This window comes from Corvus moneduloides, chromosome 2, assembly GCF_009650955.1.
Source record: "Corvus moneduloides isolate bCorMon1 chromosome 2, bCorMon1.pri, whole genome shotgun sequence".
Classification (NCBI taxonomy): Eukaryota; Metazoa; Chordata; class Aves; order Passeriformes; family Corvidae; genus Corvus; species Corvus moneduloides.
In genome coordinates this window covers 83,346,263-83,363,379 of record NC_045477.1, presented here as the reverse complement: position 1 = coordinate 83,363,379, position 17,117 = coordinate 83,346,263, and the positions used below count along the sequence as shown (strand labels likewise).

Sequence of the window (17,117 nt, the reverse complement as noted above, 5' to 3'; positions counted from 1 at the left end):
AGGGCTGAGAACTTTGAGCTCTGAAAACTTAGCAAGCTACTTCCTCCTTTCCCACATCTACCTTCTCCTTTTATGTCTTATTTCTTCTACAGGCTTCAGCAGATAGGTCCACAGACGGAAAAATCACATTCACACAGAATCCTATTTTCTTGTGATATTTTAAATGTATATTTATTTGCTTACTAACTTGCTGGGTTTTTTCAAATAATTTTGGTAATCTCTATCTCTATGTATGTTCACACTGTTTATTTTGCTAGTTAATTGTGTTATTAATATATATATATTAATTATTATTTGGCTCTTGGACTACAGAAGTTTATGCTTAGATTAACCTATATAGAGTTTAGGACAACTGCTGGTATTGAATGTAACTTCTGAAAAAAAATTCTAGTTTTGGAATGAATGCTGAGGATGCCAGTAGGAAATACTTTTCTTTGTCCAGAAATTTGTACATCAGAATAGTATTTCCTGTGGTGGTACTTTCCTGGACTACAGGGAATGCTGTATATGTCAATATGTTGGTAGCAGCACTTTAAGCATCAAATATTAGTTGTTGTTAACCGAAGGGAGTCTGCTGCATTCAGTTAAAACAGAACAACTGATACCTCATTAATACTATTTTAGCATAGACTTTCTTAATCTTTATAAGTATATCCTATCAGAAAAATAGGCATAATAACAATAATTATGCCTGTATTTTAAATAGTGCTGTTATGCCTGTGTGGCTCCCTTTCTACTTTAAAAATATACTATCTCTGTTGCACAGATGGGTAAACTAAGGCATGCATGGGAAGTGAAATAAGTTCACTGGAGGTCTTCCCGAGAAAGACGGTACTTCTAGTTTTAAAGCAGAACCTTATCATAACTCATATATACAACTTATCACGAAGTATTTGTACATTAAAAAAACAAATCCTGCACTTTGGAGATACCATTTAACATTTATTTTTCTTCCCACAGGAACTTTTTACACCAGAGTGCAAATTCAAGGAGTCTGTTTTTGAAAATTATTATGTAATCTACTCATCCATGCTCTACAGACAACAGGAGTCCGGGAGGGCCTGGTTTTTGGGGCTGAACAAAGAAGGGCAGGTCATGAAAGGAAACAGAGTGAAGAAAACAAAACCAGCAGCTCATTTTCTACCCAAGCCATTGGAAGGTGAGGCTCAGTCCATCCCTGGCAAGACCTCCCTATAGATCTCACAAGAAGAGGGAGTGGTTTCCAAAATGCCCTTCCTGAATGTGCATGCCCCACACAGGGGCCAATCCCAATGCCATTCCCAAAATTTCATGGAGAAGTTTTGTGCTTCTGTGTAGTGATGCTACAAAGGGCATATGTAAAAACTCTTTTTCAGGGACAAAGAGGTCATTCTACAAGAAAAGAAATCTTTTGTGGAAGAGCCTTTTGCTGCTTTCAAAATATTCTGCTGTTAGGGACAAAAACTGTTGTGAGTCTTGCAGTGAGAAAACAGTCCTTTCATTAGGCAGAATTAAATAATGGATGTTGTAGGATGATTGGGAGTTATAAAGGGAATAGATGAAATGTTAGCATTTCAAAGTAAAAGCTTTCTAATACAAAACAAAAGGTCTCTCTACAAAATAAACCATGTTGTATTACTTTGCCAATTGGAGTAATGTACACAACTCATGTAAGTTGGCCTTTAAACCAAGACAGGAGCAAACAGCAGTCACAGTAACCTTACACACCAAAATGATGTCACATTCTCTGAAAAATCCATTTATATCTTGGAACTTTTTTGTTATCCTATGTATTCTGCAGGCCTTTATAAACCTATGCTGCTTTTTGCTTCTTGTCCTGATGTCACTCCTCATTGTTCTAATTGCTACACATAGCCTCAGTCATTCTGAAAATTATCTCGTTATTTACCATCTGAAAACGCATACCTGAGTAATGCTTTGGTTAGCAGTCCAATTTCTTTTGATACTTTAACTTAAAATTTTTGATTGAAGGAGTTTGTAAAGTACTTTAGTTTCATCATAAGGAAAGAATCAGAATAATCTTATGTTTATTTGAAGTTAGGTTGATGCCTTTGTGCTTACCTTGTCTTGTGGAAGCTTACAGTTGTTTCATAAGCTCTCAACAATATCAATACTTTATATCTTGATCCCTCTGTATTAAAGTGAGAATTATAGGGAGGGAAAGCCAGTGCATTTTTAAAATCAAGGCAAATTCCTATGGATTAGGAAAAAAGTTACTGTTTTTCAATAATGTTTGGATGATCAGACTCCATCAAAATAGCTTACACAATGCTTAGAAATATCTTGATTTACATTGCTTATGAGAATCATCAAATATGACAGCTCTGCTATATAATTCCTTACTTTATAGTTCCATTTCATGTTGTTCAACATAATAATTTTGTAGGTCACAGTGTTATTTCACCAAGCTCTTTTAATTAATCAGCAAAGTGCCCTAAACACATTTATGGGCCACTCTGAAGATATAGATCATAACCAGCCTTATGTACTCTAGAGAAGACATTTAATTTCAGTCTTCCAGAAGCTATAAAAGGATTTAGATTATGTCACTGGAAATGTTAGAACAAGTATTTGATTACTTAATGATGCTGTGGGGCCCTTTACATTTATTATGAAACTTCACACCATTGAAGATCAAGGTCAGTACTCTGAAGCTCCAGCCTCCTACTCTAATTAGCCAAGGGATGAAGGAATTGTGCTAAGGCAGCACACACCCAGTCTGGAAATCAGAGTGATGATTAATTCCTTTGACTGCTGTGACACCTCTTTTAACATTGCTCTGATATAAATAAATGCTACTGAAGTTAGGTATAAGTGGAAATATTACCTTATTCAGTGACATGGAAAATGAAATTGAATTATCCAAGAGCATTAATCATTAAGGCAGCTTAATGCTGGAACTGTGTAATTGAATACATGTATTTCCCTCAAAGGATTTAAAGTGGTTAGATAGGGACAGAAGCCCAGAGACAAACTTCTAATTCCTCTAAGAATTCAGTTAATAGCTTAATTTGGAGTTTTCTGCACTTCTACAGTCAGTGATGCTCAGTGGCTACTGCATATTTTTTCGGAAATGAGGAAGGAAAACCCCCAAACCTTTTTTGTACTCTCCACATCTCCTGGACATTTCTTCAGAACATACCTTAGGAACAGACCATGGCCAAATTCCTCAGATTTGGGAGACTGATGTACACATTACTTTGTAGAAGTGGACCCTAGCCTAGTCTTGCAATGTATGACTAACAACACTTAAGTCTAGACAACTGTATTGTATGATCCCATTTTTAAATTACAATCCGTCTTATCACATTTTACTTCTAACAGCTTGCGTGTTTATTTAATGTTCATTTAAGGACTGTACATACATACACGTGTATATACATGTGTACTTTTGTGTTCCTTATGCAAAGACAGAACACTGGTTTTTCATTTCCAAGAACCTATATTAGATATTAAACAAGCAAGAATTCAGTTTCCCACTGCATTTTTAAGTCAGATGCAGAAGTGTGAGAATTTTGGAGGGTCACGCAATTCTATCAGTGGTGCAAAACCAGTGTCTGTCAAAATAAGTAGTTTCCCTGGTATGCAAGAGGAACATAGAAAATTAATCCTATTTGAGATGAACGCCTATATTTGATACATTGTTAAAAATGCCTCTCCTTTTCTCTTCTTTCTCCTCAGTTGCCATGTATCGAGAACCATCTTTGCATGATATTGGAGAAACAGTGCCAAAGGCTGGGGTAACTCCAAGTAAAAGCACAAGTGCATCTGCAATAATGAATGGCGGTAAACCAGTGAACAAGAGCAAGACAACATAGCCAGATCCTCACAGGTGTTGTGACTTTACTGAGTCCTGAGTACAGTTGAGCGATTTATCCTTGCCAGACTTCCCCTCGGCCGTGTCTGTGGATCAGCTTGCGGCAAGTCACCAACTTGCCCGTTGCTGTTTCTGAACTGAGTTGTTGCAAGTGGATAAATCTCAACATGTAGCTCCACCACAACAAGAAGACACCTGGATGAACCAGCTAAACTCAGACCATGGAATGCCCTACCAGATATTGGAATGCCTTTTTAATATCTTTTCTGTGACTGTGACACTTCATGTGAATGACATACTTCACAAGTACACTTGATACCTTGCCTGCTGACAATTGCTCATAATCCCTTTTTGAGTCCAGTTTCAGCAAAATCCATGTGTTTAAGTTCTATTTTGTAGCACACAAATAATCAAGTAATTTCTAGTTAGATGCTGTAAACCTGTGCTATTATGGATTTCTCTTCTTCCCTTTTTTATAAGGCTGCTCGCTCCACTGTTTGTGACCTTTTGCAAGGATTGTGTTTCTCTATAACTTAAGTGTTGCCGGTGGCTTAGTTTTGAAAGCAATCAGGGAATCAGGAAGCCTTCAAAAATCTATTATTACAAATTATATCTATAAAGAATAGGATTGTTGTCTCTGGCTTAAAATATTGATTAAATGTGAATACTCTTTAGTAACAGATACTGTGCTTCTGAGGTTGGCATTGAAGTGGAGGGAAGAGTGTCAAACACAACCAATGGGGAGTTTTCTGAAATGTGTGTTTGGCATCCCCCTATAGTTTCTTTTTGTGTGTGTGTTTTATACATATCACAGGCTTACTGGTAATGGTAACATTTGCCTTGCCCAGCGAGCAAGACCCACTCATTTTTGGAAAAGTGGGTCCAAAGAATTTTGTAGGCCTTGTAGGCCTGAATTAAGGCTCATTTTTCATCTACTAAATCTTCATTGTTTGAAAAACAACCACCACCAATAAAAAAAAAATAAAAAGTAAGACTAATCAGAATTGCGCTACCTAAATCCATTTCAAATATAATCCTTTCCTGTTTTTAAGGAACCGAACTTAATGCCATTGTTATTTTTGGCTGAATCCCACACCTACTTAGCAAAGCATGGGCAAGGATGCTGTTGTGTTCTATTTTGCAGCACCAATGCAAAGGGTAGTTATAAATTATAGGTTAATATTTCTGGTGTTTTAAAAAAGAAGTTTTAAAACTGGACATATTACAAAACTTTATTTTTATTTTTAGCTAAGCATGCAACGTCCGGTCCTATGTATTTCACTGATATCCCAGTATGTACCTCCACCCAGCTTCCTAGGATAACATGCCCACCAAATTGCTAGATTGAAGGTGCCTTGCCTTGATCTCTATATACTGTACTTTCTCCTACATGAACCTAGAAGAAATCAAAAACATCATAAAATTGAAGCCTTGGGTCATATTACCAGAAACAACATCAACCCTTTGAGTTTGTCACTTGTGAACAATTAAGTCAATGTTGTGGGGGATGAAGGACAGGAGGGTGGGGGGAAAATTTAGAGAACACCACAGAGATGCCACTGAAGTTTTTGCACACTTAGTCACAGGCTTTCAGAGGATTAAAAATATGGGCACTCTCTGTATGCTTAAGAAGGTATTTGTTTCTTAGAAATGGCAGCAAAGATCAAACTGTATCTCAGTCTGGAAAACTGTGGCAACACTCTCTTGGCCTCTTGCTGTTACCTTGATATTTAAAGACAAAAAGAGGAAACCATCCATTCCTTTTTTAGCACAGTATTTCTGGCAATTTGTTTTATCACATCTTTGTGCTGAATTCCCTAAAAGAGACTGCTGATTATTTCAAACTCCCTGTCTGCTCAGCTGAACAACTGATTCAGTCTGAATGAACCCTTCATACTACTTTTCAAATGTGTTCTGTTTTTATAAGCAACATTTAGTGCACTCTTCAAGGAGGCTACTGTAAAGCTGCTAAATTCTAGATAAACTTTTTCTTTTTTTTCTGTAGGTCAGACTTCTTTTTGTATATGTGATATGAGAACAGCAAGATAATGCTTGATGTTGGGTCTTTCTAGGGAGGGAATGAGTTAAGCATGAAGCCCTCTATCCATGTAGAGAAAAAAAAATACAAACCTAATCTAAAACTGTGATAAAAATGCAAAGAAACTTTGACTTAAGACTGTGCCCTTGCCTGCTAGCACTAAATCTGTGTGCGTGGGGAAAACAACACTTTATTAAAAACTCTGGTGTGCCCTTCTCATCCCATCTGGTCCAGTGGGATTTGTGCACCATCCCTGAGAAAACAAAATCAAACCAAAGCAACTCAGATGGTGAGCTGGGGGCTTGCTCTGCACTGCAGGCCCCATGAGAGGCAGCAGCCTTGATGCTGTACTGTCAGCAGGGTCCCACTGTGGCCCCAGGCCTTCCTACAGTTATAAGAGGAGAACTTGACAATATTTCAAGTAAGATAAAACAGCTGAAGGCTACATTCTCTCTCACCTGATTCATGAGGAGGGAATACATGAGTTCATGTCCCATTCAGCTGTCTTTTTACTCATCCATTGTAAGAGCCTGAGGAGAGACAGGGCTGGAGACCTGGCTGAGCCATGCAAGGAGGATCTGGTTTATTGCCTGATCCTATATAGGCATTGTTTTCAACATTAACCTTTTGGTCCTGAGTAACTATGATCTGTGAACCAGTTTGGGAGGCTATAATTAAGGTCAGATTTAATTTCTTTAAGCAGTTAGTACATACTGAAAATACAGCTTTTTTTTTTTTTTTAATTATGGTCTTCTGATTTGGTTTCTGTGGGCTAAATTCATATGAGTGTTTAATCCAATGAATCAATGTCCTAATTTTTTTTCTACAATCTGTTTAAACATAACAAAGGTATCTTTGTGCATTGTTTCCTCCCTTTAATTTTGTCTTGTCTCATCTGTTGCATGGGAAGAGTATGGCAAGGATGAACTAACTGCATGTTGTAGGTTGTCTGTCAAAGAACTGTTGGTCAGTGTTACAAATTTACATACATATATGCAAAGAGTTTGTCCACATTGTACAGTTTGTGTTTATTCTTATTTGTTGTATACACAGATTCAACATGATGAATAAAACATTTATATGAAGGCATACTGGAAACCAACAAAAAAGTTTATGTAAGAAGCAGACTGTGCAAAGCATCATTGCACTGGCCACAGGATGGTGAAACTTCATGTAAATAGGTTGGCAAACTCAGTTCTCCCCCTTTACCATGCCAAAGAAAATTTCAGCTCCTTAATATAATACCTCTCTTGCTGTTCTCCAGGATGAGACTTCACCATTTTATTCCCTCTAAAATTAATTTTGCTGTTAAGTGAAAGCTGTTTTCAACTGTCTGTTACTACTAAAGTACTGTATAGTAAACCTGATGGAATCAATTTGTATTTACAGATTGGGGTTTTTGTACTTACATGTGCAGCTGTCTGTGAATCTGCAGCGTTCCAGGTCTTCTGCATGCTTGCTTTGTATTTTGTTCTTCTGGGTTTTCTCTAATCTCTGAGAGACTGTTCACACTGCAATCTAACCTCATCTTACCATTTTATATGTTAACACTGCACAAAGTCATTCTCTCCTTTTCTCGTTTTAAATCTGTGTTTCAGCTACAGTTCTATTTAGCAAAATCAGTCACACCTGCACAGTTTTAGAGATCCAGTTTTGAGGAGATATGAACTACTTCAACAAAGCACCATTTTGCTGTACTTCAAAAATTTTATAAATACACAAGAATCCTTATGAGATTGCTCACGTGATAGAGCCTATAGAAGGGCCTCTAGCTCCTTTTAAGTGCTTTGTAGTTCACATAACAGAGCTTTTGCTTTGTATTCTGGGCTTTTTAGCCATTCTCAATTGATTTTTTAATATACTGTCATTTTCATTAATGTTCTTGTTAATAAATCACTCCCAGCCCCTCCCCTCCACTAGATAAAAAGTATAGCAATCCACTTTGACTATGGTCATACCTGAAACAATGATAAGAACCCTGACATACATATACATATACATATATATGGGGAAATGTTTTGTCTTGGTTTAAAACTAGCTTAAGAAATGAGGTATGAAAGCAGGCAGTTTGGTCCATGCAGTAAAAGTGTATCATGATGATCCATCTGTTTATTGGTATAAAGAAGACATTATTCAGCTACATTCCAATGCGAATGGAAGCAAAATTAGACTAAATAAGAAGGTTCTCTTTCTTTTAAATGGCCCTTTAGATAAATTCATATTTCGTGCAATGCATTCTAAAATGTTTAATAATGGGGGTTTTTTTCTGTGATGACTAATGCAAATGCTATGTCTTATTTTTAAAGATGTAATAAAATTTTTGTTCAATTACTTAGTCACAGAAATATTCAACTTAGCTTTCTTCATCCCAGTATCATTTAGCTGTATCATTTAGCTACAAAGTGAGATGTCATTCTGTAAAGAAGCAAGGGCAATGCATCAGAAAAGTGAGAGCAAGTACATGATTAAATGCATCTATGTGTTTCTAAGAAAGAGTATAGCCACAGGAAAAGAAGGATCACAAGCACGTTAATAATTTATAGAAGCAAATCAATCCACAGGTTTTTATAGGTGATATTACAGGTATGTTGTACACAATAGGCATAATCCTGCAAGTTTATTATAGAAGCATTGGCACACTTCTGGATTGTGTTCTTTCTCACATAAGAAGAAAACAAGGCTATAGTACCTTTTTGTTTATAAGGTTTATCAATCTAATCATTAAAAAGTCCCCGTTTATCCAATTTGGTTTTGCCTTTTGCCACAGGCCTGGAAGCAGGTTTTTACAGTCACTAGTTATGAAGAATCAAGCAGTAAGCTTCACTTCCTTATGCCTCTTCCTGTATTTACAGTTTATATATCTGGAATTCCCATCGTAGGGAATGAGGTGTAAGATAACAATGTATTAATACAGCTATTATATTCACATATGTGGAATAATAATCTTATTCCTTCTGATTTCATTTTTCTAGAGAGGAAATGAGCCAAAAATAGATATGCTGGGTGTCACATCACCCGTTACCTCAGCAAGAAAGCAGGGGAAATGTTCAAGCAACATTATAGGAAACAGAAGAAAAATTGGAAAAGAATTAATGTGTACATTACATTTTTAGTAGTCTTAGTAAATACTTTAAGGTTTATAGTAATAGCACCATTTTGTTTGACAATTGCATTTTCATGAACCACTGAGAGTAGCTGTCTTAGATATTCTGATTTTTTTCCATATGTAAGTTAACAAACAACCTGAATAACAATTTTTGAAATGCTATGGCTACATAATTCATCCAGTAGTCAAAAGGCTGGAGTTGATTGGTTTTTAAAAAAAAAAATTAAGTAGAAATAAAAATTAATTTATACTCTTTAAGTATATAAATTTAAAATTAAAGCAAATGACAAAGTAAAATGCATCAACAACACTGCAACCACCTAAAGAATTGTTCTTTTATATATGAATGAGTACCTGAAATACCACAGCTGATCTACGGTATATATAAATATGTTATGATGCCACAAAACAAGTCAAAAGCATCTACTGACACCAGATAAGAGTTTTGATTATCTAGTATTTTCTTAATACAGTACTAAGTACAAATGGAAGGAATGGAAGGAGAACTTTGTATCCTTCATTGTTTACACTCTGATTCAGCAGATTAATGTATAAGCAAAAAACCCAGCGATTATAAGATGATTCAGGTCAGTGGTATTCCTTATTCATAAATATAAATAAAAGCAACAATTTGTGCTCCCCAGACACTAAGGTTGACAAAATGCATATATGCTAAAACTTAAGAAAATATTCCTGTTGAACTCCATGGAGTTTAAGGGTTTTAAGTATAAAATATAAAATAAAATTTCAAGATGAATTTTACTTTGAAGATTCTTTATACTTTATGAATACAGTTTAGAACTCTGCCTAATATTTTGGTTATCTGATAAGAGAGTAGCTAGCATTTGGGATGTATGTCTAGTTATGTATCTGCATAGCTTATATATAAGTTGGATGTTTGGTAATTATACTTCCTGAAAACATGGGCTTCATGAGCTTCATTTATAGAAAGAAAGAAAGAATCCAGGTTAAGGGGAAAAAAAGTGGTAGTTAAATAGCAAGCTATATGGGATGGGGGAATAATAGAGCAGTTAAATTAATTTGAAACTTTGCATTCTATTACATGTTCTGTACCATTGTATTTTCCTATTTCAAAACTGTCCTTCCTAAAAGAAAACTAATTTCTAGACCGATAATGGAAATACATTTTTTTTGTTAATACATAGTTCCATTATTTCTGAGTCATGTACCTCTTCAAAAATCAGGACCTTGGCACCTAAACCACAATGCTAAAGTTTGGTATCTAAAAGAAGTATTTTTGAGCCATTTAATCAATTTCTTGCTCAATCATGGTTTCACAAAATGTAAACACTTTTGAAACTAAAATGTATATTTCTTTTTTTTGCTCTAAAGAATTCAAGGGCTGCCAAATCTACATGTACAAAAAAATAAGAGACTCATATGTAAATAAGTTAGGGAAGTCCCAATAGTTGTGCATCGTTCATAACTCAATGTGAATTTCACACTGAGCAGCATTTCACCATTGAAAAATAAAAATAAAATTTTTGTTCATACCACTGCTTTGTTTGTATTTACTGTATTAGAACTTTAATTACTTTGTTGACATAGTCCAAACATCTTTGGCTGAGACCAAGCTACAGCATAGCACAGATGTTTTTTCAAGTTAGTTGACATTCAGGTTCTCCACTTCTATAAAAGCAGTTAAATTCAGTGAATTCCACGTGTGACAGGGCAATCTATCCTGAACAGTGATTTCTAAGAGTAGACAGAATTTTCATCCTAAAAGTTACTAAAATAAAAAATTTTCCTTTGCTTTACATGTAGGAGGCAACTGTAGATACACAGAACAGTACAGTAGAAGTACATCTGAGCTGCAGAATACACATGCAGAATAGTCAATCACACTTTTATATCTTTATTAGTTTCATTCCTTATGTTTCTATAGGTTATGTATTTGAAAGTATTGTAATATGTAGATTAGATAACCAACTTACTGACATATCAACCACAGAAACTAAAAATTCTCTTGTGGAAAAGGTTCCATTCAAACATTTTGGGTCTTCAGTCTAGGGGTGTCACGTAATTGGACCTCAGTGACACAATTACTTGACCAAATAAAAAACCATTACTATTTTTATAGGCTTCTTTACAGTTTCTCTCATTTTATGAGCTGGTGCATAATCAGGATTATTGGAAAGAAAAAAAAGGGACAAATCATGTATTTTTCAAACACCATAAAACAAATCAAACTAATTATTTGACAAATATTCAACTAGTGCTACTCTTCTACAGGTGCATACTGATAAGGAGATGTGACAACCAAGTAAATAATGTTAAAAAAACGGTTTTCTTATACCTTTGCCTAAGGTTGCTCAAAGAAATAGTCACAACAGGTATAATATTGGTTCCACTGAATTTAAAAAAACTCTGGAGAAGTTCCATAGGGCCAGTATTTTATGACTTCACCCTCTAGAGCTTGGGTTGTCCTGCTTGCTTGTTTAGTTTTCTGATGCATTTCTTTAATGAGCAGATCCTCAAATGTGTTCTAAGGTATTTACAACCACTTATGTGTGCATTCATGCACACCCACACCCAGACACTTCTGAAATTAAATGTCCTAGCAGCCTAAAGAAAAACAAACAAAAAAACCCTCCTCAATCTTTGACATCCTTCATTAAGGGTATTCTCTCCCCAGCCAGATTTCACAAGCATTTCCATTCCATCCTTCCCAGCACTCACAGTTTCCACAGCTACAAACACCGTTACCTAGAATAGAATGAATAAAGGGCAATTATCATAATCGAAATGTAATACATTAAAATGTATTTTGTGGGAAGTAAAAAGCTATGCTAAAGTAGTTTCATTGTTCCTTTATTATTCCCCTACCCCTTTTTCCTTTGGAAGGAAGCAATTACTGTACCATTGCATTAAGAAGCCACTCCACACCTATACTTACAAGGCATTAATAGCATGTTCTCAATATTCCATCAGCAGTATTGCAAATATTGTAACTGTGTATGGTGTAGTGTAATTGTGTACACCAGTGTTTGTACCCAGGTGGTGAGGCTTAAATGTTCACACTGTGCCTCCAAGTACAAAGAAAAACAAGATTACTTTTAACTATTATTCATAAAGAAAAAGTCATTAAAAGCAACCAACTGAATAGCAATAAAACCATGACTTTGAACACAAAATCTTTAAACCTAAAATCTAGAAGTGCTATACAAATAAATCCTATCTCAAACTCTCTCTTAAGTGAAAAATATTTTGGCCCTGTTTTGAAACAGGGAAACATTTAGTACTGAGATCCATGTATTAATTTTATTTAAATATTTTTTATGACTCTCAGATGTTCAGCTTGAGACCTCTGTAGTCTTTGTATCTATGTAAACTCCTCTTCCTTCTGACTTTATGAAGATCCATGACTAGCCATTAGAGCTGCAGATAAGGCTCTTGTTGCTGCTATACTGGCTACTTGCCTCCAGAAAATGACCCTTGCAAACAGGGCTAGCTGGAAGACACAATTTACTAGTGTCAGCCTTCCCACTCTCACTCTAATCGGCTTGCAGAGTTCTTTCACATCTAATAATCGCTCAGCAAAGATTTTCTAAAATTAAGATTTGTAACAGGAAGCAGCCAGTGAGTTAATTTAGCAATTCCCATGCTACTTCTTGTCACTATGTTTGTCATGAGGGTTTGTTGGCAGCCTGCCCATTTCTATCGACATCTGCCACCTGCATATTCAGACAATGTTAAGGTGAAGCTGCTTCAATCATTTACCATCACTTCATAAGGAAAGCTACCAGGTGTTCCAGCCTCCCACCGACAATTGCCTGATTGCTAGGAAGCTCTGTTAACCCACACAACTATGCCCCTAACCCACCAGGGATCATGAGACAAGTGAATCTTGTCTGTGACTTAAATGGACACATGGAATGTCCAGTAAAAGAACAAAGGCAAAGGAAACCTAATGATTGTAATACTGAGACTGCGTCCTTTGCCAAGAAACAGTAACTTGTAGTCTGTTAGAGTGAGAATTGCTGATGGGTTCCATAGCTGGCTTACTTATTTAAATTCATACTCAGGCTTTTAACTGTTGTTTTGAAACCTTAAGATCATCGTGCTGCATGAAGAAACAACCATAACAGGTTTGAATAACCAGCAAAGGTGCTTCCTCCGTCAACGGGGAAAGAAGCTGGGCTTTGTCTAACATAATTCCCATCAACCCAGTTTGTTTCCTGAAGCAATTAAGTGTTAGCCTGTACTGCACCTGTGCAAATGAGACCATCATGTTTGTCACAGTCTCTGTCATCGCATTCACAGAAATCACCCGAAATGTACCATTCCTGGGGTGAACAGATGCACTTTCCACAGTGGCAGGAACCTGAAATCGCAAAAATTATTACACACAGTCAAAGAGTACTGGCACATTCAGGCTAGAAATAACAACCCAGGTCACACATATGCACACATACGCACATGTGCATGTGCACAAAATTGCTGTCTAAGAGGCCGTTGCACAAAAGAAAACAATCAAGCTAAAAGCCTTTTGAATGGAAGGATTCTTTTGGCGTGAGCTAGAGTATGGTGGGATGTTACTACTAATGCTTTGATCCTGCTATTTCACTTAATCAGGATTCACATTTTGAAGCTTTCTTTTGGTTTCAGAGACCTACAATCAGGACTTCTCTTCCCAGGAACTTCATTTTTTTTACAAGAAAAGCTCAAATTGTCCCTGACCCACTGTTGCTGAAAGCAATAAAATCACACCCAGGAAGAAAATAGTCCTCCTCATCTAAAGCTTTTAGGGGTGAGTTCACAAAAGACCAGAAGTGCCCAAGACTAACATCTGTAGACCCCCAAAATCCTTATCAGCACAAATGAAGCTTTTCCACCTCCCATTGAATTACTAAATATTTGCTCTAGGTCAGAAAGAGTTTGTGCATATAACGGCAGCTCAGCAACGGCTCATTCCTGCAGGGTGCCCTACTGCCCCTTGTTGGGACATGCTGTTCTCCTTCTCCTCAAGGATGTCAGGCCACATGCTCACAGGCAAAGGAGGGACTCTCTGGTCAAATTCAGGTAATGCCATAACCCATGGAGCACCAGAAGCCTCCCTTTAAGGCTCTGAGACATTCTTACCCTCGGGAGAAGGTTCACGGCTCTGAATCCTGGAAAGTGACAAGTGCCCCCTGACAATCGTGTCAGGAAACCTGTAGCCTGAGAAGTGGGTGAGAGAGGCTTCTCTGCAACTAGAAATGCCACAAGGAAATGGTAATTCCTCCTAAATGATTCCAACACTTGGCTTAAGAGACTTGGCTTTTACAGATCGCATCTTCAGCAGCCTGGCCCTGTACAGATTTCAGACATGTAAACACTGAGGTGAGGATCTTAGTATCTGCTAAGCAAAAATCCTTTTGTGGGCCTAGCCCTAAAAAGGGATTAGAGCAGAAATCAATGTTAAAAAAATAAAATAAACACCAAATAAATTATAGCAAAGAATACATGCAAAATTTTCAACTATGAGAGGTGGAGCTAAAGAAAAAATGTCGCCAAAGAAGCAGTTGACCTTTTACAGAAGATGCCTATAAATGTGTTAAATGCACTTGGAAATCCTAGCCTCCTGCAATATTTCCAGAATGATTCCATTAAAAATTCACCAATGTGTTTAATGCATTATTAAAGAAAAACTATATAGAAGGAAGCGAGGTTATGTCAGAATATAACCTATACAGAATTCATGGCTTACTTAACAGGGCCTGAGCCAAAGCCTGTAAAATTATGCTTTTCCATCTTCCCAGTTCTTTCAGTGACCTCTGAATAAAATCCATAGCAATAATCCTAATACTCTTAAAGAATAAACGTTGCATCGGCTGATATCAACCAATTTTCCATTGCTTTCCCCACAAATACTGAAGCTTAATTCTTGAATACTTCAGAACAGCCTCAGCAGAGTATCTAATTTTTAATTAAATATGTAATTTAATGCTTATTTTAAATTTACAAAAATTAACTCATTGCCTAATCTTAGGGAAATGCTTTAACTTGTAACATATGGAACATGTAAATATATTCAGGAAGAGCTAGTGATCAGAACATTTGAGGATGGAAGTATTTGATTAAGCATCTACTTTTTCTGTGAGTTCTGAATATTGCTTACTGGGCCACTGGCATAGAAAATATTGACATTCCCTACAAGGATCAAAAATGCCGTTGTATAAAGAGGCAGTGGAGGATAGCATACGTATCACAAGGTTGCTCGGTAAGATACACTAAGACATATTTGAGGGTAATTTAAACCAAATACCTCTGTTTATACAAACTGCAAGGTACTGACATTTGAAAATAATGAGGAATAGTATGAGCATTTCAGTGAAATTAAAGCAGTTATTAAGAGTATTACTACACTGTAAGAAGCCTGAAGTGATTCTGCATAAGCAAGCACTGATGCTGCTACTGAGGGATGCCCAAGATGTTTGAAACTGTTTTGCAGAAGATACAGCAAATTTAACACCAAGTCAACCAAGGAAGATAAGGCTCCAAAATACAAAATCTGTTAGGGAAATGAGTGTATCGAGTCTTTTCCCTGAACGGGGCATGCTGCTCTGGGAGGCTCCTCAGTTTAATTGAGTCTAATGAGTTGCAGGGTGTTTCCTGGGATGCCAGCCAGATCCTCTAGGATGGGATTTGGCTCATTACCTTGCCCACATCCTGCACCGTTACAGTCGCCATGTACAGCCCTATCTTTACTGCCAGGGAGGCAGCAGTGTGGTGGGTGTTGTTGTTTTCCTTGGGAAGAGCTTTTGCCACAGGTGGCACAGTCAGCGAGCCAAGATTCTGAAAACAGCCTAGGAAAGTAGATGCCCAACTTTGCTTATATTAGCAGAGTGCAATTTTCTGATAGTGTTCAGCAGTTATCTGCCGAAAACCAGGACTCCTCACAGTCTATTAAAACCTACACACAGAAATTCAAGCTATCCTCAGTCCACTATACCACTTGCATATCCTGGCTAGGTTTCCAACAAAAATGGAATAACCACCATTAGTGCACAGGTTTGAAATTCCCTTTTATTTGACCAGCAGTCATTATTTTCTTCTCACTCCAATGAATCAGAAAGAACAATTTGCCATTTTGGTTTCTGGGTAGTGCTTCACTAGCTATGAACAATGTTTTAAAGTATGAGTATGCGGTAAGACATGATTTCCAGACACGTATCTTAGGATCAAGAAAGAAAAAAGAAAAAAATAGCGTAACAACGAAAGTTATAAGTAATTAGATAAATTAGACTGTCTTTGCCTGTGAACCCCATCCTGCTCAGAGAAGAGGCAGGAGATCGTAGCCTTCTGGGATGTTTACTGACCACACACTCCTGAAGATGCCTTATGGAGGTCATTTCGCTGCTGGGACAGGCACTTACATGTGAATTGCTGTTCCTACAATAAAGCTGCTATCGCATCTAATCTGACACAGCTTTTCATATTGACTGTCCTCAGGGCAACCTTCCATGACAGTGGAAGCTAATATGTGTTCAGAGGCCAAAGAAACTTAACAAAAAGATAATAAAAATCCCACCACTGTTGCTGAACATGGATTTAGGGTCATAGATGGGTAAGGTTGGAAAAGACAACAGTGGGGTCATCTGATCCAACCTCCCTGCCAAAGCAGGGTCTTCCTAGAGCACATCAAGCAGGATTGCCTCCAGACAGTTCCTGAATATCTCCAGTGAGGGAGACTCCACAACCTCTCTGGTCAGTCTGTTCCAGTGCTCAGTCACCTACACAGTAAGAAGTTCTTCCTCATATTCAGGTGGAACTTCCTGCGCATCATCTTCTGCCTGTTGCCTCTTGTTCTACTGCTTGGCACCACTGACAAGAGCCTGTCATAGGAAGTAATTGCCATAGGAAGTAAAGGCTGTTCAAAAGACCTACTTCCTAGAAAATCTGGGCCTTTGGAACCTCCATTCATACAGTTTAAAAGCAAAACCTGCCTGCTGCTGATTACAATCTAGAGCACCTTTCAGGCTGCTACAGATTACATCAGTGACCAGATCCCAAACCATGCTGGTGGCATAGCCAACAGAGGAAAAAATCCTTGGTATCCCTGCAAATTCCTGAAGGATTATCTGCTCCCGAAGCCTCAAAGTAAATTGAAACCCTTGATACACATGTTCAAAGCTAATTGTTCTCACAGTAAG

General features: G+C 37.2%; 2 protein-coding genes across 6 annotated transcripts in view; one reads left to right on the top strand and one right to left on the bottom strand.

The window, feature by feature from the left end:
* Window positions 1–10,475, top strand: part of FGF14 (fibroblast growth factor 14) — a 386,777-nt gene extending 376,302 nt beyond the window's left edge. For all 5 annotated transcript variants that reach the window (XM_032100142.1, XM_032100140.1, XM_032100145.1 and 2 more), the window contains 2 exons: window positions 961–1,159; window positions 3,682–10,475. In XM_032100142.1, coding sequence (XP_031956033.1) covers window positions 961–1,159; window positions 3,682–3,818 — 336 coding nt within the window. In that variant the 3' untranslated portion in view covers window positions 3,819–10,475. The remainder of the gene's footprint in view (window positions 1–960; window positions 1,160–3,681) is intronic.
* The window catches only part of ITGBL1 (integrin subunit beta like 1), a 139,488-nt gene continuing 131,547 nt past the window's right edge, over window positions 9,177–17,117 (bottom strand). The window contains exons 10-11 of the mRNA XM_032100139.1: window positions 13,193–13,306; window positions 9,177–11,688 (exon numbers count right to left, since the gene is read on the bottom strand). Coding sequence (XP_031956030.1) covers window positions 11,597–11,688; window positions 13,193–13,306 — 206 coding nt within the window. The 3' untranslated portion in view covers window positions 9,177–11,596. The remainder of the gene's footprint in view (window positions 11,689–13,192; window positions 13,307–17,117) is intronic.